Below are 27735 nucleotides of genomic sequence, written 5' to 3' on the forward strand. Positions count from 1 at the left end.
TACCAGTGGCCATAGGCAGAAAAAAGGGGAAAACATCACAAAGAAAAATTCAGAATGTAAGTAGAGCAAAATAGCAGCAGCTGAGAGGCATGTGAGTACATCTCCTTCATCCCCCTGGGGATTCCCAGCAGCTCAGAAGCCACACGTACACACTTTAACATACATTTATGCTAATGATATACCATTTTAATACATTTTACATTGGGCTTCCATGAAAATTTCATATGACAAGGATTCTCTTGCTAAAATTCTGGCTACATTTAAATTTTCAAGAGCTCTTTTATTATTCCATTAAAAAAAATAGCATTCTGTTCTTGTTTCCTAGCTGCAATTTCTATCAATTTTGTCTCTAAAGATAGTTTTTTGAAGTTAGGGTTCTCTGCATTGAGCATTGTCTGTTTCCTTTGTTTTGGTCTCTGCCTTTTGTGTTGAAGGCTCCCCTCAAATGTCTGGTGATCCTTGGCTCTCCATGCATACTAAGTGTTAAGCCACTCTACAGCTAACTGGAAGCTGGGGTGGGGGGAGCTATCAGCCAGTCAGAGAAAGACAATAACATATGATCTCACATATGTGGAATCTAATGAATGAAATAAACTGACCAACAAATAGAAAGAGGCATGGATACAAGGAACAGACTGACAGCTGTCTGAAGGGTAGGGAAAGGAGGACTGGGTGAAAGAAGGTGAAGGGATTAGCCAAAGAACATAACACATAGATACAACAGTGGTGATAGCCAGAGGTAAAGGAGGGTAGGGGCTAGGTAGAGGTGGGGAAAGGGGAAACGGGGAGGAAGAGAGAGACTTTCTTAGAGCGGATGGGCTCATAATGCAGTGTGCAGATGAGGTTTTATTGAGTTGTACACTTGAAACCTGTATGGTTTTGCAAACCAATGTCACCCCAATAAATCCAATTTAAAAAAACACACTTCACTAAAGAGTGCTGGGGGTGAGGGTGAGCTGGATTTTTCTTTTCTTTTTAATTTTTTAAAAATATTCACCCAAGGATATTTTTTGTTTTAATTGATTTAGAGAGAGGAAGGAGGGAGGGAGGGATAGAGAGAGGGAAACATCAATCAGTTGCCTCCTGCATGCCCCCCGACTAGGGATCGAACCCACAACCTAGGTATGTGCCCAGACCAGGGGTCGAACCTCCCACCTTCCGGTGTATAGGATGATAATCCAACCAGAGGCACATCGGCCAGGAAAATGAGCTGGATTTTTCAATGGACTCTCCAATGTCAGGATTATTTCTCTAAAACCATTCAAGTTATCCTACCTTGAGGGTTATAAACTTGGCTGCCAGCTTTCTCAGAGCCAGATGGATAAAAGCAAGTAAGAAAGGCGAGTGCAGGTCTCTCTGCTCAGTATGTAGGTTTTAATTTAGTTCCCTTTTTCCAGTCTGAAATCTCACTAACACCCTCCCCAAGTTTGAAACTTTCTGGCTCTACTCCTGAAAATAAACCTGTTAATATCCTATGAAAGTAAGGGGTGGGAAGGTTCTTTCTGGGCGTGGGGTAGGGTAGAGACTTGGGTGCGTCTAACTGTTCCTTATATAATCTTCCATCTCAGCCCCATTTTTAGGCGCACATCTCAGCTCCACCTTTTGTGGCATCTGGTGCCTCCCATTCTGGAGTTCTATGGGAACAGTTACCTACATCTAGTAGTTGCCTACATTTGTAGCTACTTAGCCGCCTGTTGCATTCCGCCTTCTAAAATTGGTTGACAACTCTCATCCACTGGTGCCTTCTTTCCCCTTCTCTATCCTTGTCTGTTTCTAGCTTTCTTTCTCCCTTATTGCCATTTTAGTAAGGTTTCAGGAGAGAATGAAAATAGAGCATGGACTTCATTCAACACGTATAACCCCAAATCCAGACAGTCTTTTGACCTGCTGCCTTTTACTTCAGGGCAAACAGGTAGCTGGGGTGAACTTAACCTTTGTGCCCATACTGCATTTTGTTTTTATCATTAATGGCTATTTTCATATTTAATCAGTTATTTTTGTTTTAGCTTCTTTAAAAACTTGGTTTCACTGGGCTGGGCATGGCTCAGCAGTTGAGCACCGGCCTAGGATCCAGGAGATTGCGGTTGATTCCCGGTCAGGGCACATGCCCGGGTTGCAGGCTCGATCCCCAATCGGGGGCCTGCAGGAGGCAGCTGATCAATGACTCTCTCATCATTGATGTTTCTCTCTCTTCCTCTCCCTTCCTATCTCTGAAATCAATAAAGATATATTTAAAACAAACAAAATTTTTTTAATGGTCTTTAATTTTCTTAGTAGGGGAAGAAAAGGGTAACCACATTCTTGCAACTTTTCAGAGTTCTCAAATTGCTATGTTACCTCTCCAGTTTTGTTTTGTTTTTCCTTTCCACCACAAACATCAAGTTTACAAGGCTCTATGAGCTGTCTTTTGCCCATTTTCCTCCATTTATGTTTTAATCAGTATTTTCCATCTCTTACGTCTTAATCAGTATTTTACACATTAAAAAAAAATCAATCCTAGGCACGTGCTACAACAAAAAGAGTGCCTAATTCTATCTGCTTTAGTAAGGCATTTTTGGGTTATAATCCCTTTACTAGAATATAAAATTATTGAGCAGAATACAAGAGTATTTTCAAGCAGAAATGTAAAGCAAATTCTAATAAATAAGCTCATCCTCACTTTCAAATCTTATGAGTAAGGGTTCATCTTATGTTCAAACACTCGTGTTTGTCTCTTTCAGGAGTCTACAAACTTTTTCTTGAAGAGCCAGATAGCAAATATTTTAGGCTTCTCAGGCTAAGGGGCAAAATTGGGGACTTACATAACCATTCAAAATGTAATTATGTAAAAATGTAAAAAACATTTTTAGCTCACAGGCGGCTGGCAGATCTGGCTCATGAGCTATAGTTTGCTGATATCTGGTCCATTTGCTACATTTCCTCCCTTTCTTGCATCATCTGGAAGTATGATGTGATGCCCTTTTCTCAAAAAAGGAGTGATTTTTTTTCCTGTCTAATATCAGGCTGTCATGACTCATTAGTTTCTTGCACTGTGACAAAAATACACCTACACAGTTGTTTATGCAGAATATTTTATTTATGTATTTGATATCTGTACAGATGTCTCTGTCCTTATCTTTATATTTGTCTCTGTGTTCTTACTGAACCACATTAGTTCCTAAGGTATAAGACCTGTATCTGCTTAACTCAGTTTGTACACTCTTAGCAGAAGCATCAAATGGACATCTGACACATTTCAACAATAAAACAGAAGAGAAAGCAATCAAACATAAGTCAACAAGAGACATAAGAAAAAAGCAGATGGAAATACATACAAAAATTCTTATTTTAGAATTATGCTATCCATAATTTGTAAAATCTACATCTTTAAGTTTACACATGAGATCATATCAGTTTTCCTATTTAAAATAAAAGGAGGAAAATCGCAACAAAAAATAAATATAAAAATGCAAAGTCAAGGTAACAAATATTTTTGGCTCTTGTACTAAAAAAATGATCATCAGTAAGGAAAAACGAGAAGTGAAGAGAAATGAAATAGACCATACTACTGATGTTCTCTTCATGTTAAAAAACAATTAAAAAAAGGCTATTTAATCTTATTTGGATTGATTGGAAATGAACAGTGATGACCTTTATGGGCTAAAATAATCAAATCAATGACACAGCTCATTAAACAAAAGGGTTATTTCTAACATAGAAGCATAGGGAAAAGATTAGAAGCATAAAAAAAGAAACAGCACAAAAAGCCCCGTTCTGTCCATTGCATCCTACTCCTAAGTTTATAGAGACAAGAAACAGTGTGAAAAACACCTAACCCAATAAAGCCAGAAGCCTCTCAGTCTCCAGGACACTCTGAAAGGTTAACAGGGTTGCCTAGGATTTAGCATAGCAATCTTCTGATTTAAAATACATATTTAATGACAAGTAATCAAACCGATGATCAGAAAAACTGAAGAGTACCTTTCCCTTTATAATGTGATATTAAAATGCTGCCTATGGATATTTTGTAAAGTAAAAAGTCTTTGAAGTTTTTGATTTACAAAAATTGACACCATTAAAACCAGCACAATTATTTGCCACTCATCCAGCCACTGAGGTAACAATATTATAAAAATATGTAAAAAAATTCTAGATTCATAATTACTAGATATGCTGATTCCCATAAAGCTAATATAAATTGATTATTAAAAAAATAGTTTGGTTTCCTTAAAAACACTTGGTTCATTTACCATTAAATATCAGATAGATATTCGCTATCCTGAAGTACCAAAAAAATTACAGATAAAAATGACAATGTTTATACTCTGGGTTTCTTGTTAGGTGGATCCTGAAGACTAAACTTTGGAATTTCACCAGAAGGAGCATATGGAATTCTCTTGGAAGACACCTTTTTGCCAATTGTTTCAATCTAGAAAGAAAAGAGAGATTTTAGAAAAATAAACTATTAAGTATAATACATAAATGAATAAACTCTATAATGAAGTGTAATAAGGGGGAAAATAGAAAATGTTTTCCAGGTTGCCCGAGTTGCTATGAAAGATCTTGGGTTCCTTCCCTATTTTTCGTTCGAGAGTCCATGTACACTCCACTTTCCATATTCATATCTAAATACTCTCAGTCCTGCCAGTCCCAACACCAGACCCCCTCAAACAGAGTAGAGAATCAATGCCACTATTGCTTTAGTAGTGTATATGAAAGTAATTAAGACACTAGATTCCAATGAACTCACATTCTCTCTCATACTATATTTTCATGTCCATTTCCCTCATTCTAAAAAACCTGCAGAAACTCTAATAGCATAGTTTTTAGGAGCTCAGGTGTTAGAGTTTGAAAGGCCCAGCTGGAATCCTGCTATGCTACCTAAACTCTCTAGGTCTTTCTTCCTCATTTGGAAACGGTATTATTACCACCTGCCTCAAAGGGTTGTGGTAAGGATTAAATTAGATAAAGTGCTCAGCACAGTGTTTAGCATACAAGTCAGCCTTCAATGAATAAAGTCAAACTGTATTTTGATATTAGATTTTAAACTCTTTTCCATATATCCAAAAATCATCCATCTTAACTTTAAAGACACAGCTTCTTTATTTATTTACCTTGCTCCCTGCCTCAAGATACTGCTTCTTTAACAGTCATAAGTTTATCTCCTCTCACAGCAGAGATAAATATACTACATAATTTTCATAAATGTCTTTTGAATTAAAAATATCTAATCCTAATTCATACTACAAAGGGTTTCTACTTTGTATTAATGAATTGTCTTATTTAGTGACTTATAAATTCTCTTTATTTAGTGTTTCCATTCCTAATTGTGTGTTTTTTAAATCCTTACTAGGAAAAGTTAACTTATGAGAACTAACATTCGCCCGGCCAGGCGTGGCTCAGCAGTTGAGCATCGACCTAGGATCCAGGAGATCGGGGTTCGATTCCCGGTCAGGGCACATGCCTGGGTTGTGGGCTTGATCAATGACTCTCTCATCATTGATGTTTCTACCTCTCTTTTCTCTCCTTTCCTCTCTCTGAAATCAATAAAGATATATTTTTTTAAAAAAAGAACACTCATTTGAAATATATACCTCTTTACACATTTTTCCCTTACATGAGAGAAATATGCCTTACAAATAATCTTTAAAAAATAACATTGCTGAGTTAAGTCAGGACTGGGAAGCCATATTGTTACTCAGTAAGGAGGGCTGGGTTAGAAGAATTGCCAAGGTCCTTGATGAAGTGTTAACAGACAAGGATGCCATTTGATTCTTGCTGCAACTGAATCTCTCATGAATGACAAATGAGCACTCAATTCTAAATAAGAAAGATCTTCAACAATTCGGTGACAGGTTAAGAGAACCAGAACAGCTATTTTAAACAGTAGATGAGGCCTTGTTGGTGCCTCCAAGACAGCTGGTGCTGAGCAGACGCACACAGCCAGCTCCGAACACTGCCCCCTTCCACTCTGCCAGGGGACAATGCTGACAGCAATCTCCTGGCACATTTCTTTACCCTCCCAACCTCCCCGAGCCTCCCACCCCATACATACTGCTGTGAGGAAACAGAAAGCGGTTCCTTCTTATTAACACTTTTGGGAACCCTGGTAGAACTGACCTAGATTCAACACATAAATGTACTGTCCTATGCAGAGGTTTCTGTCAGCTCTCTAAGCACTCCACAATTAACTGACAACTGAAGAAGCAGAGGGCCAGGACCACTGAAGCTCCCACACTTCTCCTCAGACCCTCACAGCACTAGGACGGCTTCAGAATTCAGAAGGCATAGGATCCTATATTGCATTTTGCAGTTTTCAAGACATCAGTATAGGAATAAAAGATCTGGCCTCTGAGGGGGTCAGTGTGGTGCAGACAGTTCAGCAGAGCAGCGCCAGTGGTTCCAGGAAAATTTTTTAAATATATTTTCTTCATCTTTATGATATAAGGCAAGGCAGGGCATATTTTGTCCCTATATGATAATGACTTCCTAGATACTATGTAAGGGAGACAAAGATTCAATGACCTTTAGATCATAAATTTAAGGAGGGAGTGGAATAGTTACAAAAATCCCATAGAGACTTCCCAGAGAACTGCCCTAGAGTCAAGTTATTGTAAATGAGAAAATATTAAAATTCTAAAACACAATGCCATTAAAAAGCAAATGGCCAAACAAAATAAAACCTGTCTGGGACCATGATTACCTGGAAGCCAATGGTTTGTAGTTCATTGTGGAGCCCATCCAGGACACGTCGTCCATCAAAGATGAAGGCCGGCTTCAGCATTTTTTTGTGAATACGTTCATAATCTAATTCCTATAGAGACAGAACCAAAGGAGCAATTAGCACACACACATGAGCACATATTCAACCCCAACTGATACTAGAACTCTAAAATTTTCCTTAATACCATTTCCGTCACCTCACCTTAAACATGTCCCACTCAGTGCAAATAACAACGGCATGGGCACCATCACATGCTTCATATGGATCCTTAGAAATGGTCACAAGTTGGGACACTGTAACAACAGCAACAAAAAATTGGTAATAGGAAAGGAGTTATTGAAACTATGCACTTTAACACTAGGATTGCAGGAGGAGTTGAGGGTCTGAAAGAAATGGAATGGTCTGGTTGAAGTGTGAGGGAAATGAGGTAGGGCATGAAGCACCCCAAACTTGCTCCAGAAATATCTCCTTGGAACCTCTGGGGCTTTTTAGAACATGTAGGAAAAATCAATAGAATAACCCACAGCTCATCACTTCAAATCAAAGTTGACAAAACAATGCCTAAGGGTTTAATTAGAGAAATGACATTGAAACAGGGCCTACCAATGATAGAAATGATAGAAGCTGAACAAAGGTTTCTGGAGAACAAACAAGTTTTGGGGACTATACTCAAAGGGATTCATGAGACTCAAAGTCTTACCTTGATCATCCTCTGAAACTCCTGGATGAGAAAGATCCACAACTATTTGTTCCCTTGGTACTTTCGGATCATATATATGGAGGTGTGCACCTTCATCCATCAAATATTTGCTAATATATATGCTAGAAGATTCTCTGATGAAAAAAATACCAGTATTGCTAAGCTTTTTAAATGGCATATGTTCTATTACCTTAGGGGTTTAGTATACAGGGTGGGGCAAAAGAAGGTTTATAGTTGTGAGTACGAGAAATACAGAGTTTATTCTATATATATATATGTTTTCCTTTTTATTGAATTTATTGGAGTGATACTGGTTAACAAAATTATACAGGTTTCAGGTGCATAGTTCTACAACACATCATCTGTACATCGTATTGTGTGTTTACCATCCCACGTCAAGTCTTTGTCTATCACCTGCCTTCCCTCTGGCAATCACCACACTCACACCGTTATCTGTGTCCATTAATTTTTTCTTTTTTGCTCAATTCCTCTACCTCCCCCATATTATTATTTGTTAATTATTGTATTATTTTCCATACAAACTGTAAACCTACTTTTGCCCCACCCTGCGCAGGTAAGATTCTATATCTGGTGAAGATACAGATGTTCACTTTATTTTTATTCTTTATACTATATGCATACAGGTATTTTACACACTCACTCACCAGTCAAACACCAGGATAAGATAAGGAGTTAACACTCTCAAAGGGGCTGAAATATTTTAAAGAACAGATACCGTGTATCGCCAGTGTCCTTTTTGAATGCAAACCCCAAAATAGCTATCTTCTTATCAGTCACTGTATTAAACAGACCGTCTATAATCCGGGAAGCAAACCTCCTTCTCTGGTAGTCATTTATATCTATGACCTGAAATTACATGTACAATTATGTGATGATTAATTAAAAGGGTACAGCTTGTGCCATACATTGCTCAGTTTTATGATGAGTACTGTTGTATAAATCCAAGTCTTATAAGTCAACAGGAGACAAAGATTAAGTAACCTCTTTAGTATATACAGATTAAAAAAGAAACAAAAACCACTCTCCCTTCCTTAAAGCCATAATAAAAATTGCAATTCTTATTTGGCTTATCTTTCCATGCATCAGGCTGGGATGGATGTAAAGATGGAGAACACAGCTAAGTTTCAACTCCATTTGAGGTCCAGCTATGAGGCCAGCCTAAATATGGCACATAGAAAGCAGTGTTCTCCTCAGCTAATTTCTCCAAACCCTGGGGAAGCAGGGCTGTAAGCAATCAAATCCCAAAGTACTCTCTCATGTGCTCACTCCCATTCCTCACCACAATTGAGTGTGAGTAGAAAGTGAACAGAGGACAAACAATGTACAGAATTACAGCTGCCTCCGGATGAACCATAACACTATGAACATTTGGCAGTTTTTAACTAAATATTATGGGTAAAAGTCTCTGATCACCTACCTGTTTCTCTCCTAAGAGTTTATAAACAAGGCTTCACATTGGTGACCAGATGAATATAAGGAAAGAGACTGCTTTTCTGTGTGTGTTTTGGTTTTTTTTAAAGGCTCTAAGCTTCTAGGGGCTGAACCCTGAGAACCTGAGAAATGAGCCCAAGTGTTGGAAAATCAAGTCTTTATCTTCATTTTCCCCATGATGGACAGTAAAATAAAGCCATCGTGTGGGATTGAGTGTACATTTCCATTAAAAAACGTGCATTTCCTTACATTCCCACCCACTACTGAAATATAAAAAACTGCAAACTTGGGGGGGAAATATTTGGGAAAGGTATGTATACTGGCTGGTATCTTGGACAAATTACTTAACATCTCTAAGTTTCAAGTTCCTCATTATAAATGAAGGACGCTATTAGTGATGGGGACTATAATGAGGACTTAAGCAAAGTACTTAAAAAAGAGAGCCTGGCACAGAGTAAGCACTTAATAAATGTTAATTCTATTGCCAATGAGAAGGTCTCTAATTTTAGCTCAAAGGGACAAGGCAAATATCAGCATATGCAAACCACTTGAAATCATTATAATACAGGTTCTTCCTTTACTTTAATTTTATGCACTTCATGATCATTATAATTTAGAGTAAGTTCTTGCTTTACTCTGGGAGCAAATTTAGTTATAAAATTAGAAGAAATACTGGTTTATCAGAAACTTCCATCACAGCTGATTAGCAAAAGACAAAAACACAGAAACCCAATAAATAACCATAAAATTAAAAAATTGAATATAAGTGAGTTCCTGGAATAAATAAATCCTATCAAAAACATTTCACAAAGGGTGACACTTTTAATTAGAAGTTAATCATAAGTTGTTGACGATAAAGATTAATACCTGCTGCCAATAATGAGCTACTTCAGGCAGATTCAGAGCCTCACAGAGATAAACCAAATTCAGAACATCCTTTTGAAAGCAGCTCCCACCAAAACCTAAAAAAAGAAAAAAGAAAATGACAATATTTTCATTTAGGAACTACACAACTGAATCGTGACAAATTTGTCACACTAAATCAGATGGCCTATGCTGGGATTTTTAATACTAAAATTCGAATATTGTAAAATTAGTGGGTTTATAAATTGTGTGAAATTTGTAAGCAGCTAATCAATCCTATAAATAAACTCCAAAAAATTTTCTAGCTGAAGTTTTATCATCACTATATTTTCTATTTTTTCTCAGTCATCTGGTATCACTGCCCCACATATCTAACTTTAGCACAAGGCTAGCAAACTTTTATGAGCCAGATAGTAAATATTTTCATCTTTGTGGGCCATACAGTCTCTGGCACAACTCTTCAACTCTGCCTTTGTAGCTGAAAAACAATCAGAAAATATGTAATCAAATGGGCACGGCTATGTTCCAATAAAACTTTATTCACAAAAATAAGCAGTGGTCAGGATTTGGCCTGAGGGCCATATTTTGCCCACCCCTGTTCTAGTGCAACGCAGTATACAGAGAGGGTTGGCATGGGCTCTGGAGTCAGAAACATCTAGCCACTCATTAGTTGTATGACTTTGTGCAAGTTGCAAAAATTTCCCTGAACCTCAATCATCTCTATAAAGGAAATACTAGCACCTTTGCAACAAGTTATAAGGATTAATAATGAGTTATATAAAGCACTGGTTCAGAACTTGGTGCATAATCTGCCTTTAGTAAATAGTAGCTATTTTTATTAAATGGCAGCTAGAAGAAAATATCAAAAAGATAGAAAAAGCCAGGGAAGCCAGTATTAGAAAATGGCATAAGGCCCCAGAAATACAGGAAAGGCTGCCCTGTGGCCCAATCTGTAAAAGGCTCTGCTTATGCCCTGGCCAGTGTGGCTCAGTGGTCAACGTCGACCCGCAGGTTGCAGGTTGGATCCCAGGGTCTGTTGGGACACATGCCCGAGGCAGCTGGTCCATGTGTCTCTCTCACATAGATCTTTTTCTCTCTCTCTCTCTCCTTTTCTCCCCTCCATCCCTTCCACTCTCTCTAAAAATCAATGGAAAAAAATATGCTTAGGTGAGGATTAACAACAACAAAAATTTTTTAAAGGCTCTATTTACTTTTACATCAACCTTATTAACTTATACCCAAAATATACAGTTCTCATTTTACCTGGTAGTTATGTTCTACAAAACTGCCGAATTAGCAAATACTGTAGCACTGCTCCTAGGTGAAATACAGGGTTAGGTTCCTGTGAGTTTCCGGTCACATTTTTACCAACCAATCAACAAACAATCTTATTTTATGTGTTTCTGTTTAGAAAAAACTTATTTGCTTCATAGTGTTGATTCATTAATACTGAATTCACAGCCAACAGCACTATCATGCAGGAATGAAGTTTAATCACATGTATTTTCTCCTGAAGGCACTTCAAAGCATCTGGCACTTAAGAACACTAGACAGCACCTCGAGCAATATACTTAGAAGGCATTTTAAACAGTAAAATCACCAACACAAAAGCACAAAAATGCGAAAACCTTGGCACTTAATAGACCACAAAAACAGCACATTTGCAGTATGAAAGCTGAAATAGGAAGGCAAAGCATTGCCTTACTCAGCTTCATCTGGGATGTATGTGTCAGGTGACTCAAATGTTTTGCTGCTCTGTTCGTGTCTGCAAATGACCACAAAGCACCCTGAGTATTGATTTTGGGGTTATAAACTTTAACGAGTAAGCTAACTCACAAATACGGAATCTGTAATTAATGAAGGTCAAAGTCACATTTCCAAAAGTACATTCGTAAGAAAAGCAAATGATAGCAAATTTTTTACTACTTGCTTTGGGTGTTACTTGAGTTTTTACGTGGTCTCCCAAAGTTATTCTTCCTAAATGTTCTTACTAAATACTAATTTATTCCTCCTAAAACACTGAACTATGTTTATCCTACTAATCAGTCAGTAATTATTAAACAATATAAGTAACTGTTACCTTACTTTAAAAGCCCCTGATAGGCTGAGGGTTACATGTATAGTGGAATGATTATCTTAAGGGCATTAAGTTAAACAAAAACTTCTTTAAATTTAAAGACCCAGCTAAATGAACCCACTTTACGTACTGAAAATTGTCAGCTTACCAACACTGGCTTTCAGAAACTTATTTCCAATCCTCTGGTCCATTCCAATGGCTGTTGCCACCTCTTCTACATCAGCTCCTGTTGCTTCGCAGAGGGCACTTATGGAGTTAATGCTACTGATTCTCTGGGCAAGAAAAGCATTTGCTGCCTTAAAAAATAAGAAAAGGAAAACTATGATAAGGTAAAATAGCAATTTTATATATCTGGATTATTTTTCATTGAGTTGATGCAAATTACTGAGGAAGATATAAAAGTTACTGATGGGCTCAATTTGAGGAGGCGATAGGTTGGTAAGGGAAAACGTTGTAATTAGAAAAGAAAGATGACTGTGAAAAAGGGTAAAAGAGGGGAAAGAACGACTTTAAAAAATACTATTCTGCCCGGCGGGAGTGGCTAAGCGGTTGATCATCGACGTATGATGCAGATCTAGGTTTGATTCCCGGTCAGGGCACATGCCCAGATTGTGGGCTCGATCCCCAGTGGAGGGCATGCTGGAGGCACCCAATCAATGACTCTCTCATCATTGATGTTTCCATTTCTCTTCCTCTCCCTCTCCCTTTCTTTCTCTGAAATCAATAAGATACATTTTTTTAAAATACTATTTTATTCTACCCTCCATTTTCTTATATTTTTACAAAATTTTAGAATTTTCCAGAATATTTCATACACTAATATTTGATCGCTCATGTGAAAACTATTTCACAATTATTTCATAATGTATGAGAATATTATCTTCAAAAGCATACCTTTTATTAATATTAAGAAAGTAGCGCCCGGCCAGGCATGGCTCAGCGATCGAGCATCGATCAAGGATCCAGGAGATCGCAGTTTGATTCCCAGTTAGGACACATGCCCAGGTTGCGGGCTCGATCCCCAGTCGGGGGCATGCAGGAGGCAGCCGATCAGTGAAGACTCTCTCATCATTGATGTTTCTATCTCTCTCTCTCTCTCCCCCTTCCTCTCTCTGAAATCAATAAAAATATATTTTTTTAAAAAAAGAAAGCTGTGTAACCTAACAGGTTTAAGAGAAATAAATCCTTGTTTTTAAATTAATGGAGAGTTGAATGCTATGTACCAACCAGTTTGGAAAGTTCTGAAGACCAAGTATTAGTGGTGAGGATCCTTTCTTTGGGAACCCAGTGCTCATATACAGCACACAGTGCCTGCACAGCTCTCTGGCCCTCTGGGGTTTCATCCCCTCCAATCAGTACTCTGTCTGGGTTCTTTAGGTCCTTGATGGCTGTTCCTTCTGCCAAGAACTCAGGGTTGGACAGAACCTAGAATCCCAATGCAAAGAAAGTTTTAAGCTAGAATTAATTATGAACAAATTTAAGACATCAATATTTATATAAGAAGAACCAGATTCTAATGCTTCCTTTTTTAATACCTGTAAATTCAAGTTGGGTTTTGTGTTTGCATCAAATATTTGACGAATACTTTCTGCTGCCCTCACAGGAACTGTGCTTTTCTCAGTCACAATTTTGTACCCATGTGAGTTTTGTACAATGCGTCTAGCACAGGCTTCAATATACTTCAGATCTGCTGCACGGCCTTTCCCCATTCCGAAGGTTTTTGTTGGAGTGTTCACCTGGTGAAAGTATCCAGAATTAAGAACAGATTATCTGTGAGAAACTCAGTGATATCAACATAGGCCCTGGACCATCAATTAGCTAGTCAAGTGGGAAGTTAACTATCATCAGTAGCCCTGACTTTAATCTTCTATTAGTTCCTCAAAAACAATACATTTTATAAATATAATCACTAGAAGGAATAGCTTGAAGTATCTGGAGAATTCATTCAATAAATTTTTGTTGAGAACTACCATACATGTGTCAGATACCAGGGCAGTTCCAAGCTAAGCTCTGGAGCTATAAAGATGAATGAAACAGTTCTTATCCTAAAGAACTTCACAATCTGAAATGAAACATAAATTTTCTCTTCTTTCCTCTCTTCGCTGTATGTAATATATTATCATGGTTTTTAAATACCTTTTTTACTCTTTATAGACCTATATAAGTAGCTTTTAAAAATGTTTGCAGTATCATTCACAAATACTTTCTTGGTTCATTAAAGCTAAGAATTATCTAGCATATTCAGGATACACAATACTATGTCGACAGAGACTATTAAACAGAAAAAAAATAAATCATGAGCCCAGAATCTAGGCATTTAGTTTTTGCCTAGCTATATTATATAATCTTGGGAAGTGTGGCTGCCTTTGCCTCAATGACCTCATTGGAAAATGAGGATAACGCCCTCTCTAAAATCTAACACAGGAGTTTTATAACACTCTGATAAAAATGAAAGTACTCTGAAAACTCTAAAATTCTATACAGGAATAATTTTTGAACCAGCAGGAAGTAGCACCAGTTCTCTTGACAAGCTTATAACTTTAATGGGGGACTAAATAAAGAAATCAAGCCAAAATAAATAAAAACTTGAGGACTGAGTTGAGTGAAAAAGCAGGAAGAAAAAGCTGTTTATATGCATGGAACAACTTAGGAAAAGACTTAGTCATGAAGTCAGGGTGCAATGGAATACAGAAGGGCAATGATGGCTACCTAACAGGACAAGGGGAAACATGCCAGAGATGGGAGATGATCAGAAGGCTTCCCCTGGTAAAGGAGCTCTGAAAATAACAACCAAAAACTGATTTGTATAAAACTATTCCTATCTAGAATTTCCTGAAAAATAATCAGGGGTGGAGGAAAGGGGAAGAAGTAAATGAAACAAGCTCAGCCATGATAACTGTCGACAATGTAGATGAGTAAACAGGGGTTCATTATATTACTGTCTTCATCTTTTGTGTAAGTTTAATATTTTCCATAATGAAATGTATATAACAAGCAAATTTAAAAAAACTGATCCAGAGAATAATGGAAACTAGATGTGAGTTACATAGCAATAAATTACCCTAACAGGCACATAAAGTAATAGCTTGGAAAGATGCAGGGCAGCTCAGGTTAGATTGGCTGAGAGGCATATGTAAAGTCAGCTCTCTGTCAGACCATCCTACAGTGGACTATTGCCTGCAAACATTATTTTTAAAAATATTTTTTCAGAAAATTCCCCTATTGCCATTCCAGGTTCTGATTATCCAAACTAAGATAACCAGAGGAATAAGGCAACTTCTTGATTAACTCTAAGTATCTAGCTACTCCAAAATGTTTTCTCATTTTCTCTGCCTCTACCCTAACCTTCTGCAAGCTTAAGTAGAGAATGGGTAGGTGAGTCATAGAAGCTTCACCAATTTCTCTGAAATAATTAAAAAGACCAAAAATCCTGGTGAGCGTGGCTCAGTGGTTGAGCATCAACCTATGATCCAGGAGATCACGGTTTGATTCGCAGTCAGGGCACATGCCCAGTTGCAGGTTGGATCCGGGCGGGGGAGGCCTGCAGGAGGCAGCCGATCAATGACTCTCTCATCACTAATGTTTCTCTCTCTCTCCCTCTCCCTTCCTCTCTCTGAAATCAATAAAAGTTATTTTTTTTTCAAAAAAGGCGAAAAAAAGAGACTGGCTTCATTACTACTTTCTTCTGGAATTCACATATCTTCACAGTACTGCTTTTCTCTCAGCAGTCAGAAAAACCCTTATTTAACTCGCAGTCATTAACAATATGCACAGAGGGTAGATGAACCTCACGATATTTCTTCTCTTCATCTCATGGGACCCAGTCAAAACTCACACCACTGGCTTCACCTTTATTCCTTAAGGCCCTAGCAGTCTTGAGTCATATAGCTCAGACACCAATTGGTGGTAACTATGCCTCACACACAGAATATGTGAGTAGATGGTTACCAGGACAGCAAGAAATAAGTTACCTTGGTTCAAATACTCGATTACCTGAGTTTACTCCCAAGCACTGGATCTACTCTCTTTTTCCTTACCCTGGTGCAACAGTTTGGCCATATTATGAGCTGAAGGTGTCTGCAGGCTAGCGACAACCTAACCAAGGGATGCCAAATTCCAAACAATTAATTTAAAATGAGTTTTGGAAAATAATTCATCTGGATAGGAGATACCTGTAAGTTTACAAGCAAACTTTACCTGATTCTCTTTACTTCACCTCTACCAACCAGAGGGGGAAAAAATGATAAAATAAAATACTATCAACATGTGTGCTTACACATTACCAGCACTTCCTAATTCTAGATCTCAGACTAGAACTTTCTCTGAATTTGTTTGTTCAATGATCTGATGACACGCTTGAACAAATGATTATAGAATTTGGGGAAGTGATGGACAAAGTCAGTGACAACCAAAATTTAACTGGACAATGCTATCCTAAGCAATGCTGTGGCTTAATACAACGGATTTACTATTAAAATAGAATGAAAAATATATATATAAAAAATAAAATAGAATGAAACTTCTGTATAGACAAGAATACATTAAAACTCACACAGCAAAGGAAAACACTTACAGAAATAAATACAAGATCAGCTTCTTTAATGGCATCATCAATATTGGTAGAAAAAAATAGATTTTTTCCTCGACAGGCTTCTACCACTTCTTTTAGTCCTGGCTAAAAAGAAAAAAGGAAAAGGAGCTGTACATACTATTTACAAGTCATCTGAGATAACCTAAGAGTACAGAATTACATGTGCTAAAGAGGCAGAAGTTTATATTTTAAGTTAAAGGTCTAGACTTGCTCTCCAATAACACCTTTGTAGAAAAATCAAAGATCATACACCAAAGGCCATTCAAGTGTACATTACGTAACATTACTAAATAAAGCAAATTAAGTTTACCACATTTAAAGCACAGGCTCATTTTAATGCTGTGTCATTGTTTACCATGTGCCTGATTGTTTTATGAGTTAATAATTAACTCTGACTATCAACACAATTATCAGAAAAATTCAATGTCTAATGTGATTTCAAGCAAACATTTGATTTCGTATTATCATTATAATATACATTTTTATAAATATACATTTATGAATATACATTCTTACTAAGAATTTAGGCCATACAACTGGTTGTGAAACAGGCACTACTTACACATACATTAATATGTATTTTTTCTAAGTCCTACTGTTAGAAACACTTCTAATGAAAATTGTTACCTTTTCCATACAACTTAACAGGAGATATAGTAATGTTAAGAATAGTGCCCAGGCCCAGCCAGGCTTGGCTCAGCGACTGAGCACTGACCTAGGATCCAGGAAATCGAGGTTCAATTCCCAGTCAGGGCACATGCCCAGGTTGCAGGCTCGATCCCCAGTCGGGAGCGTGCAGGAGGCAGCCGATCTATTGATGTTTCTATCTCTCTCTCTTCCTCTCTTTGAAATCAAAAAAGATATATAAAAAAAAAAAAAGAACAGTGCCCAGCCCACATGGCTCAGTGGTTGAGCATTGACCTATGAACCAGCACACAGTTCGATTCCCGGTCAGGGCACATGCCTGGGCTGCAGGCTCGATCCCCAGTCTAGGGCGTGCAGGAGGCAGCAGATCAATGACTCTCTTTCAGCACTGATGTTTCTATCTCTCTCTCCCTCTCCCTTCCTCTCTCTAAAATTAAAAAATATATATATTTAAAAAAATATTAAGCTGTACCACACCACCTAACAAGTATTCCTGTCCCACCCCCAAAAAAATCAGATTTAAATATGATCAGACCAGCCCAATCAGCAAATCCAGACTGAAAATTTCTACAGGATAAACAACTTGGTTTCTTCAACAAATAAACTAAAGAGAAAAACAGAGAGAGATAGAGAGATTAAAATATTGTGGTCTTGAAAGACACTTAAGTGACACAAATCTGTTGGGATGTGTGGATCTTACTTGCATCCTGATTCAAATAAACTATGGTATGAAGAACATGTATAAGAATTCTTGATATTAAGAAATTGTTTAAAATTTTAGCAGTAATAATGGTGATGTGCTTATGTTTAAAAAACAATTATTATTTTTAGAGATACATAATGAAATGCTTATAGATGAAATTATAAATAATCAAGATGGTGCTAGTTGGGAGGGGGACTGGCCCATGTTAATAAATTGTTGAAACTGGGTGATGGGCATATGGGGATTCATTACCTATTCTCTCTGCTTTTATTACGTTTGAAATTTTCCATAACAAAAAGAAGAAAAAACAGACCTAAACCACTGAAGCTTACTTTTCCTGGGGAAGACGTTCAAACAATACCCACAATATTATGGATGTTTATAAAACGGTCTATGTATATAGCAAAGTAAAAAGCCACTTCAGGGGCTTCAGGTTTAGAATTATATCCAGAAGCAATTCACTTTTCTTCATGGTTCTGAGGACTTTGAACATAAGCAATTAGAGGAAGTATAAAATGTAAATTCAATTTCCATTAGTTTGACTAAAATATATACTAGGATCAGTAAAATACATGAACCACGACAACCATGAATATAGTGTCATCAATCATAGTAACCTTTCCTTGATTATTTTGACTAGGTTCTGGAAAATGAGACTAAAAGGTTATGGGATTTTGCAGAGGAAATTTAACACAGTCCTATGTATAATCTCCTCATACTGTGTTTAAATTAACCTAAAATCTAAGCAACACAGAATTTATACTAAGCTTCAATAAGACCTCAAAATTAACAACTATAGCCCAACCAGGCGTGGCTCAGTGGTTGAGCGTCGACCTAGGATCCAGGCGATCAGGGTTCGATTCCCGGTCAGGGCACATGCCCCGGTTGCAGGCTCAATCAATGATTTTCTCATCATTGATGTTTCTCTCTTTCTCTCTCCCCCTCTCCTTTCCTCTCTCTGAAATCAATAAAGATATATTTAAAAAAAAATAAAATTAACAGCTATATTATTCTGCTAAAATCAATGGGATATTTGTAGATCTTCAGAAGTGATGCAGAAGCAGTTAATAATATAGGTTCTACCTCTTATTAGATTCTTTATGTAATTATCATAATTAGCATTTAGAACTTACATGGTACTTTTTATGGAAAAGCTCAGATCCTTTCGCAGGGTAAAATTATCTTTAATTTTATTCAGAAAAAGAAGCAAATTATCCATTTTGTTTTTTAAAAAGTAGTTATTAAATTTTTTAATGAACAAAGTTAACAAAAAAGCAGACTATTCAATAAATATGGTAACATAAAACAAAATGTTTAATTGTTAAATATTAATAGTACCTACCACATTATCTTCTGAGTAAAAACATTACATTTTACATTATAATCATTACTATTCTTTCTCATTGAATTAAAAAATGACTTTTTTACTAATATAGTTCTGACCCATAAAATATAAGCCTATAAGATTAGAAAGAAGCACAGTAAACATAAACTCATGGACCTTAAGTATATTTAGCTGGGTTTTCAATGTGGCCTGATCAATCTTTTTTTTTAGAAAGAGGAAGGGAGAAGGAGAGAAAAACATTGATTTGTTGATCCACTTATTTTTGCATTCATTGGTTGATTTTTGTATGTGCCCTGACTGGGGATAGAACAGCAACCTTGGCTTATAGGTACGATGCTCTAACCAACAGAGCTACTGGGCCTCAACTTATAATTTTTTGATTTAACAATGATGAGAAAGCAATAGGCATTCAGTAGAAACTGTACTTCGGATTTTTATCTTTTCCCAGGATAGTGATACACAGTACCATACTTTCTCATGATTCTGGTCAGCAGCAGTGATCATGAGGGATACTCTACAGTGTAATGTGTTTCCAGTGTTTTTTTTGGATATTGAGTTTTGTGTTTTTGCATCCCACCAAGTCTACAAAACATCTGTGTCTCCTGTTTCTGGTGAGAAGAAGAAGGCAATTACTCTTGAGATGGAACTCAAGAGAATGGCCCAAATGTAGGCTAATGTAAATGTTCTAGGCACATTTAAAATAGGCTGTGCTAAGCTATGTCATTGAGTAGATTGGGTGTATTAAATGCATTTTTTACTTACAACACTTCCAACTTATAATGGGTTTATCTGGACGTAATCCCATTCATAAGTCGAGGAGCACCTGTACTGCTCCGAACCTTTACTATTCACAAGTCCTTGACCCACACTATCCTGTTTATCTTCTTCAGAATATTTTACCTCTCAATTCCGGACAATGAAGGTTACCAATGTCAGTCACCTTTATTTCATGTCCCCACCAACAGAACTGTCTCTTTCTTCATCCTTGTTTGCTTCCCTTTAGTCTCCAAGAAGAGGCTTTCGTTATAAATATCCAGAGTTTTACTTTTACTGAATACTACTTCTCAATTTTACTATTGTAATATGGTAACCATTCTAACAGACAAATTAGAAAGTAAAGAAGAGAAAAATTACCCATAATCTCACTGCACTAATACAACCATTATTAATACTCTAATATACTTCTTTCCAATCATTTTCCCTGGTCATACTCGACACAATTGTAATTATAATGTCCACAACACTGTGTATCTAAATTTTTTCATTTTATTTCTTATCAGTTGCAATCACAGATTTTTACATCAATAATAAGCTATTTCACAAAAACAATAAGAAAACAAAGAGATGTATAATGTGGTTTACCTCATAAATAGGAAGTGTAGAAGAGTTCCACGCATTGATTCTTGATTCATTGACATCAACAACCGTTACCCTGATTTCAGGGCACATCTGAGCTATGACACTACACGTGGGTCCTCCAACATAGCCCGCACCAATGCAACAGATCTTCTTAATTTCAAACATGACTGTACTAGAAGGGAAACAGTAAGACTGTTCTACTATTGAAAACAGAAAATTTAAAATCACATTGCACATTCATCACACTTTGTAAAAACTGTCAAGGTGGCATATCTGGAAAGATTTCCTACAGTCATACTCATTACAAATTATGAAAATAGTGATAAAAAATAACATTCCAATTAGATGACCAAACCTGTTCTCAGTTGCACTACTATGAAACATATGGAAAAAATTACAATAACTGATATTACCGGAGAAGAGCCACAAAGATTATAATGGCCCAATATTTAGAAAGTCAAGAAGCAAAATAAAACCTTACTTAGGACTCTAATACACTACGACAACTTTGATTGTTGAGGTAAAGTTCAAGGGTGAAATACTAGTGCAGTTTTTGCTTAAATAAATGCTGCTGGTATACAAAGCCTTGAGAGAGGTTTAGACAAACACAGTAGACAGTAAGATCAGTTCCGTAGTCCAGAATTGGCCTCTGAGATTATACTCTACCCAATTTTGCTTCAGCAGTTTACTTTTAAGTACCTGACAATGATCTTAAACTAAATTTCAAATTTAATCAGAAACCATGAGGTGGTTAAAGAAAAGTAATTTATGTAGTTACCAAAGCTGTTACACAGACTTTTGTTGTTGTTGTTAATCCTCACCTGAGGATATTTTTCCATTGCTTTTAAGAGAGAGTGGAAGGGAGAGAAGGAGGGAGAGAGGGAGAGGGGGAGAGAGGGAGAGGGGGAGAGAGAGAGAGAGAAACACTGATGTGAGAGAGACATATTGATTGGCTGCCTCCCGCATGCGCCCCAACCCGAGTCCAGGATCAAACCTGCAACCCAGGTAAGTGCCCTTGACCAGGAACTGAACCAGTGACAGACCCTTCAGTGTGCAGGCTGGTGCTCTAACCACTGGGAAACACTGGGTAGGGCTTGATAGGTTTTCAAACACCATTAGGTAAATTGATTCACACTAATCAAAATTACAAAGGACTAATTTATACATAAGAATGTCAGTTTATTCATTATAATGAGAACAAAAACTGTCAAACTGATCAAATTCTTAGAATTTTAGTCCTTGCCAAAACCATCTAATTCATAGATGCCAAAGAAAAGAAAAGTGGTGATCAGAGAGTTTAAGAATTTGTTAGTATATTCCTGCATGGATCAGAGAACGCTGATCTGGAAGACTGATCTAATTACAATGCATGGCAAATATATCCCTATTATGAGAAAAAATACACAAAGTACATAATTAAGATGATCCAATTCCCATTGGTCTGAATTTGTATTAATCAATGTTCTAAACTTCATTGGTTCTCTGGGTGGATTTCCCTACTGGAAAAGAATGAGCTGACCAACCCAAAAAGTATCCTGATCTGTATTATTAACAATTAACTTAGGTTGTTATAAATTGATCTTTAGTGGTCATAAATAGCAGATATCAATTCACAGAGTCTCATCTCTAATGACTTTTTAAAAACTATATAAACAGAATTTTAGTAAAATAGTAAATATGAGCTGGAAGCAATATTCTTAGTGAAATACATACAAAGACATTTTTAAAATTTGTTTTGAATAGGTAATGCTTTCATATGGTTCAAAAATTAAACCCATATAACAAGGTATATACTCTAAGAAGCCTCACACCTACCCCAGCCCTATCTACTTTGCTTCCACAAGCAATTCTTTTATTAGTTGCTTGTATATTCTTCCACAATTTTTTAAAATTTATCTTTATTTTTGAAAGTATTACAGATGTCCCCATTTTTACCCCCTTGACTCCTTCTACCCCCCCCCCCGCACCTCCCCCCTAGGCCATCACCACACAACTGTCTGTGTCCATGGGTTATGCATATATGCCTATAAATTCTTTGGTTAATCTCTTCCCACCCAACCACCCACCCCTGCCTTCCCTCTGAGATTCCTCAGTCTGTTCCATATCCTTCCAGTGTTTTTAATACAAGTAAATACATAGTGCATTTTAATAGTTCTTTCTTCCTAAATTCGAAAGGTAGAATACCATATACACTATCAACATTTATTTTTCCCCCACTTAATGCATTCTGAAGAACTACCCATTTTCTCCCCTCTCTTCCTGTGTTTTTTTTTTTTTTAAAGTTGAGTTCTTTAAGTAGGACTTTAGATTCTTTTTTAATATAGCTTTATTGATTTCAGAGAGAGGAAGGGAGAGGGAGAGAGAGATAGAAACATCAATGATGAAAAGTTGTCATTGATCAGCTGCCTCCTGCACGCCCCCGACTAGGGATTGAGCCCGCAACCTGGGCATGTGCCCCGACCCAGAATCGAACTGTGACTTCCTGGATCATAAGTCAATGCTCAACCGCTGAGCCACACCAGCCGGACAGTTCCTACCTTTAATATGGCTATATTCTAGTAGGAGAGCACACAAACAAAATAATGGAAGTTGTGATAAATTCCATATAAAGGAAATAATCATGTAGGAGAGAGGGAGGGAGGGAAAGGCTATCTGTGGAGAAAGGACTACATTAGATAGGGTAAAGAACGACTCTCTGAGAAAATGACTTTTAAGCTGACTTAAAAGATGAAGAGGAGTTAGTCACACCCAGGTAATATCGCTAAATTATACAAGGCAGTATAATCAATTAAATGACAAAATGAGTGTTAAAGTCTAGAGGGGGGGAAATCAAAATAACATGGCATCTGCATCAAGGCAAATGTAGAACGTAAGCTTGGCCTAAAGAATGAGTAGGGTACAGAAAGTGTAGGTAAGTGGCAGAGGGCATTCCAGATGAGAAGACAATAAGGACTTACATACAGAAATGAGTCCAAAGAAGTGAGATCTACCTAGAAGTGAGATCTACCTAGGGTGTTAAGAAGTAGTGAGCAGCAATAATTGTCTCCTAGAATGGAAATGAACTGAAAGTGGGTCTTGAATGCCTCTTTCAGGAAAGCATGACTATAACAATCCATGAGACTATAATTTAATAACTTAAGGTAGCATGGCTGAAAGTAACCTAAAAATCAATGGCATTAATGTACCTAAAATATAATAATTCCACTGAGAAAAAAGGACGGTCGGGGTAACAGAGGGAATGATCTGCCTGGAAAGGGAGAGTTAGGAACAAGAATGACAGTGTTATTTCACTACTATCTACATAAGAGTGGCACAGAATCTGGAAGTCAGAAGTATTCTGGTTTCAGAGAGGTAGGGAAAAAATACGCTTTCCCAATGCTTGGGTGGCATATTCCCCAAGATTCTTTGTTCTGATTCCATGATGCCTTATGAATTCAGATTTCCAGGAACCATAATAAGAAAGTGATGGCCTGGATTTGAGACACAAGTATTTGAGGTACTGGAATAAAATTTCTCTACTGTAATAGCAAAGTTCCATTTTAGTGTATTCAGCAGTCTCTTATGAGCTTAATCATCATAAGTTAACATCTAAAGACTTATTAACTCTGGGTTCATGGGGTAGGGGGATAGGGAAGGAACTACCTTCAGATATGCAAGGCTGAAGATCAAGACCTGAACTGTAATAAACCTGAAGAACTATTACACTGTAACACCCTTACTGGATAGCTAGCCAACCTCTCTCTAATTAAAACCAATAAATCTAGAATACCTAAAAAGTGTCATCTCAAAGTATTTTTGTACCAGAGGATTTTTTTGGGTTACCACTTAATCCTGTAACCAAGAGATTAATAGGGAAGCCTATGCCCTCAATCTCAAGCAAAACAGGTTCTGCTAACATTCTTATAATAAACATAGATTGAGCTCTTCCCAAAAGCCACCTGAGGTGACCTTTGAAAAGTCCCCATTTACTTGACCCAGAAAATCCCACAAAATCATGCAAATCAAGAGGTTCAAATCTTCACGTTCACTTTAAGAACCCTTGTTAAATTGCTCAGGCCATCAAGGGTACACATATCCAAAAAGCCACCAACTATCTGAAGGATATCACTTTACAGGAGAAATGTGTGCCATTCTGTCAGTGGAGTTGGTAGATGTGCCCAGGCCAAACAGTGGGGCTGCAGTCAGACAGGGTTGGTGGCCCGAAAAGAGTATTGAGTTTCTGCTGCACATGCTTAAAAATGCAGAGAGTAATGCTGAACTTTAGGGTTTAGATGTAGATTCGCTGGTCATTGAGCACATCCAGGTGAACAAAGCTCCCCAAGTGCAGCATAGAATTTACAAAGCTCATGGGTGGATTAACCCATACACAAGCTCTCCCTGCCACATGGTGATGATCCTACTGAAAAAGAGCAGATTTTTCCTAAACCAGAAGAGGAGGTTGCACAGAAGAAAAAGGGGACCCAGAAGAAACTGAAGAAACAAAAACTTACGGCCCAAGAGTAAATTCAGCATAAAATAAATGCTACTAAAGCAAATAATAACAACAACATGGGTTTAATGTGTACATGAGGCAACTTGGGCTCAAGAACTTTATAGTTTAATAAGGTACACCCAGACTAACAGTTCTTATCTGCTGTTGTTCATCTCGACACCTAGAACAACAGGCTCTCAACACATATTAACTGAATTAGTAACTCTCCAAAAGGGCCTATCTTTTTTAAATGAAGTCTTATTTGAATATCTTTAGCTCAGGTGGCTGATCACAATATTTTTTTGCAGAGATTGCCCAGAATCCTACCATCCTCTCCTCTTTAGGTAGAACTTCAGCATGTCTTCCCAGTTACTTCTTAACCACCTTGATTACCAGGCTGTATTCAGCTTGCCTTACAGTTGGGGTAAACTATTGATAGCAGGTGGACCTGTATTATAGAACTACATGTTTCTGGGATCCCTGCGTGGCTATTTCATAAGAGGTAAGGCTTGTAGATGACAATGGGAAAATTATGGAAGAAGTTAGATGCAAAATCTGTGCAAATCCAAATAAATTATCACTTGGAAGTTTCAATAAAATCTTCAATAAGCTTTAATATGGAGCTTGACACAGTGTTAGTGATATATTTTCCCCAACACAGATGTCTTCCAATTCCATTTTCTATTTCTACTTTTATGCAGCTTCTGACCTTCTCTACTGTGCTGTCAAGGGAAATGGGAATGTTTGCTTTATAGGTCATTTTGAAATGAGTTTTTATAGCTCTGTATTTTGGGAAAGTCATAACAAACCAGGCTATTCCAAAACTACTCTTCATGTAAAATTTTATAAATTGGGATCAATATTTCTACCTCGAGAATGTGGCTAACAAAGGGAAGGTCCTACTACAATCTAAACTAAATATAATCCTTCCACTCTCTCCCCTCTTCAGTATACTCCGCATAATTACTCAGTAGCTAAAGCGATGGATTAACTATAGCTAGTTATATCAACCAGACAAATCATCTTAGTCATTTTCAAAAACTATGTATTAACAGATGCCTGACTCAGGAAAAATATCTTAATCAGTGAGAGAGTGTTAACTTTATATCTAAAGGTTATCATATAAAGCTGTGGAAATAACAAGAGGAATATAGAGTTTATGTTAGAGAAAGAAGTACAGCAATGGGAGAACAAACGTGATTCTTTCAATCAGGGTTGTCTACCACTTTACCTTGAACTAGATGCTGAGTACTAACAAGCACATCTCAGAGCAGACAGTAAGCTCTTTCACTTCCAGAGCCCCCCTGAAGAAACAGACCAGACTACTGTTCTCTATTTCTTCAGGGATTTGAAGAATCTCAAAGACTCACTGTGTCTTTGAGGGCAGTCAATGGACAGCCACTCCTCTGTACATATATCCATAAAAAGCTCCCTACCAGTGAATCCCTCTTTTCTACATTCCAGAATTCTCAACCCTACTCAATTATCTTCCTATATAAGAGGTATAATTTATCAAGGTCTCACACAAACATAATCTCCTAAAGCACCCAAGAAAGGCCTTCCCTGACATGAAATAAATCAATTATAGGGTGTAGCGGCAACAATGCATTCCAGCACAGCCCATACAGATGCCACGATAGAATGTCTTCGGCTTTCGCCCTCAAAAGGGCTTTCTGGCTTCGTTTTCTCGTTAGTTTCTTAAGAAGGGCGGCCAATGGAGTGAGGAAAGCAGCAGCTCCCAGGTGAGCAGACTTCACACAAACAAAACCGTGACTCTTAAGGCCAAAATGGGGTCCCTAACCAGAGGACCGCTTCCTTCGGTGGACGTTCGCCTTTCTGAGCGGCCGGGGGAATCTCATGTATTTCAAGTCAGAAAGTGAGAAAAAGCAGGAAGCGATGCGGCTGGAAGACTCTCTAGTCTGGAATAAAAAGCCCAAACTATACCATCCCTAGGGTAGCAGATCCAAAAAGGCGATTCCCGCCCAGAACCTAAGCGGGGAGAAGGGGATCGTGAAACGGAAAGCCCGGGACCGAGCGCAGGGAGCAACCTGGCGCCGCGCGCACCCCCCAGTCCCGCTCCCTCCACATGCCGGAACCGGGGAGCATCCCGACAGGGCCGAGGGGCCATCCCGGGAAAGGTACTTACCCACTTACGAGCACCGAACGCGGCTTCAGCTCCTATCCCCACGGCTTGGACAGCTCCTCCGCCTGGGCCGCACTGCCGCCGCTCCACCAGATCTCCTCTCACTGCACCCAGAGTCCGGGGCCCGGGGCCGTATTTAAAGGCTTCTGCCCGAGAAGGCGGAGGCTTCATTCCCCCGTTGCCAGGCCCTCCTGGACTCTCCCCTCTGCCGCAACCCCGCTCCTCCTCGCGCCACACCAGGCGGGGAGCCCGCCCCCATTTCCTGCCGGCTCCAGGGTCGGAGAAGCGGGGGCGGGGCTCGCCGTGGCTGGAGCAATAGACCACGCCCCCGGCCGATCCCGGTGAATCCGGCCCCGCCCCGGCCGCGAGCCACACGGGGCGGAGCTGCGCGAGCCGCCTGTCGGCTTCGGCTGCGGCCGTGGGGCCGTCGGTGCGTCACCGCCGTAGCTTCCAGAGGCGCCGGAATTACGGGTGGGCCCCGCTTCCCTCCCTGTGTCAGGTCCTGGCTAACGGTTCACGCTGAGGTGCTTCCGCACCCGCCCAGGTCAGCCATACTCTGGCCGCGGAGGTAGCGGTCCGGCCGCGGCCTGAGGGGACCGGAAGGCCCGGGCCCCCCTTCCGGTCTCCCCAGCAGCCTGGAGGGCTGGCCTTGTCTTTGGCCCGCTGGACTCTGCGGTCAGAC

At 38.4% G+C, this 27735-nt stretch overlaps 1 protein-coding gene and 1 pseudogene across 6 annotated transcripts; one reads left to right on the forward strand and one right to left on the reverse strand.

Moving 5' to 3' along the window:
- Window positions 1–2256: 2256 nt before the first annotated feature.
- UGDH (UDP-glucose 6-dehydrogenase) lies at window positions 2257–27725 on the reverse strand. Of its 5 annotated transcripts, none has more exons than XM_081159833.1 (12): window positions 27057–27725; window positions 20443–20611; window positions 16370–16471; window positions 13332–13532; window positions 13020–13221; window positions 11945–12088; window positions 9723–9817; window positions 8140–8270; window positions 7404–7537; window positions 6905–6996; window positions 6683–6793; window positions 2257–4408 (listed from the first exon to the last, which is right to left on the reverse strand). In XM_081159833.1, exons 2-12 carry the CDS (start codon window positions 20602–20604, stop codon window positions 4298–4300), a joined length of 1485 nt encoding a protein of 494 aa, XP_081015959.1. In that variant the 5' UTR covers window positions 20605–20611; window positions 27057–27725; the 3' UTR covers window positions 2257–4297. The 5 variants fall into 5 exon arrangements, with proteins under 5 accessions (XP_081015959.1, XP_081015960.1, XP_081015956.1 ...); XM_081159834.1 differs by having other exon boundaries at window positions 3061–4408; window positions 11945–12092; window positions 13024–13221; window positions 20443–20631; window positions 27057–27334; XM_081159830.1 differs by having other exon boundaries at window positions 3061–4408; window positions 20443–20631; window positions 27057–27310.
- Window positions 24053–25339, forward strand: LOC308561223 (large ribosomal subunit protein uL22 pseudogene; annotated as a pseudogene). Its single transcript has 2 exons — window positions 24053–24057; window positions 24398–25339. The product of its transcript is annotated as a large ribosomal subunit protein uL22 pseudogene (transcript).
- Window positions 27726–27735: the final 10 nt, after the last annotated feature.

This window comes from Miniopterus schreibersii (assembly GCF_964146895.1).
Source record: "Miniopterus schreibersii genome assembly, chromosome: 1".
Taxonomy (NCBI): Eukaryota; Metazoa; Chordata; class Mammalia; order Chiroptera; family Miniopteridae; genus Miniopterus; species Miniopterus schreibersii.

What these genes read in the sequence shown, in the direction of transcription:
- UGDH (XM_081159834.1), bottom strand. Translation starts at nt 27,224, where the DNA reads ATGAAGCCTCCGCCTTCTCGGGCAGAAGCCTTTAAATACGGCCCCGGG. An exon ending in CGTTCGGTGCTCGTAAGTGG is followed by an intron (nt 20,632 to 27,056) that starts GTAAGTACCTTT and finishes ATAGTAGAACAG; the next exon opens with TCTTACTGTTTCCCTTCTAG. An exon ending in CTACACTTCCTATTTATGAG is followed by an intron (nt 16,472 to 20,442) that starts GTAAACCACATT and finishes TTTTCTTTTTAG; the next exon opens with CCAGGACTAAAAGAAGTGGT.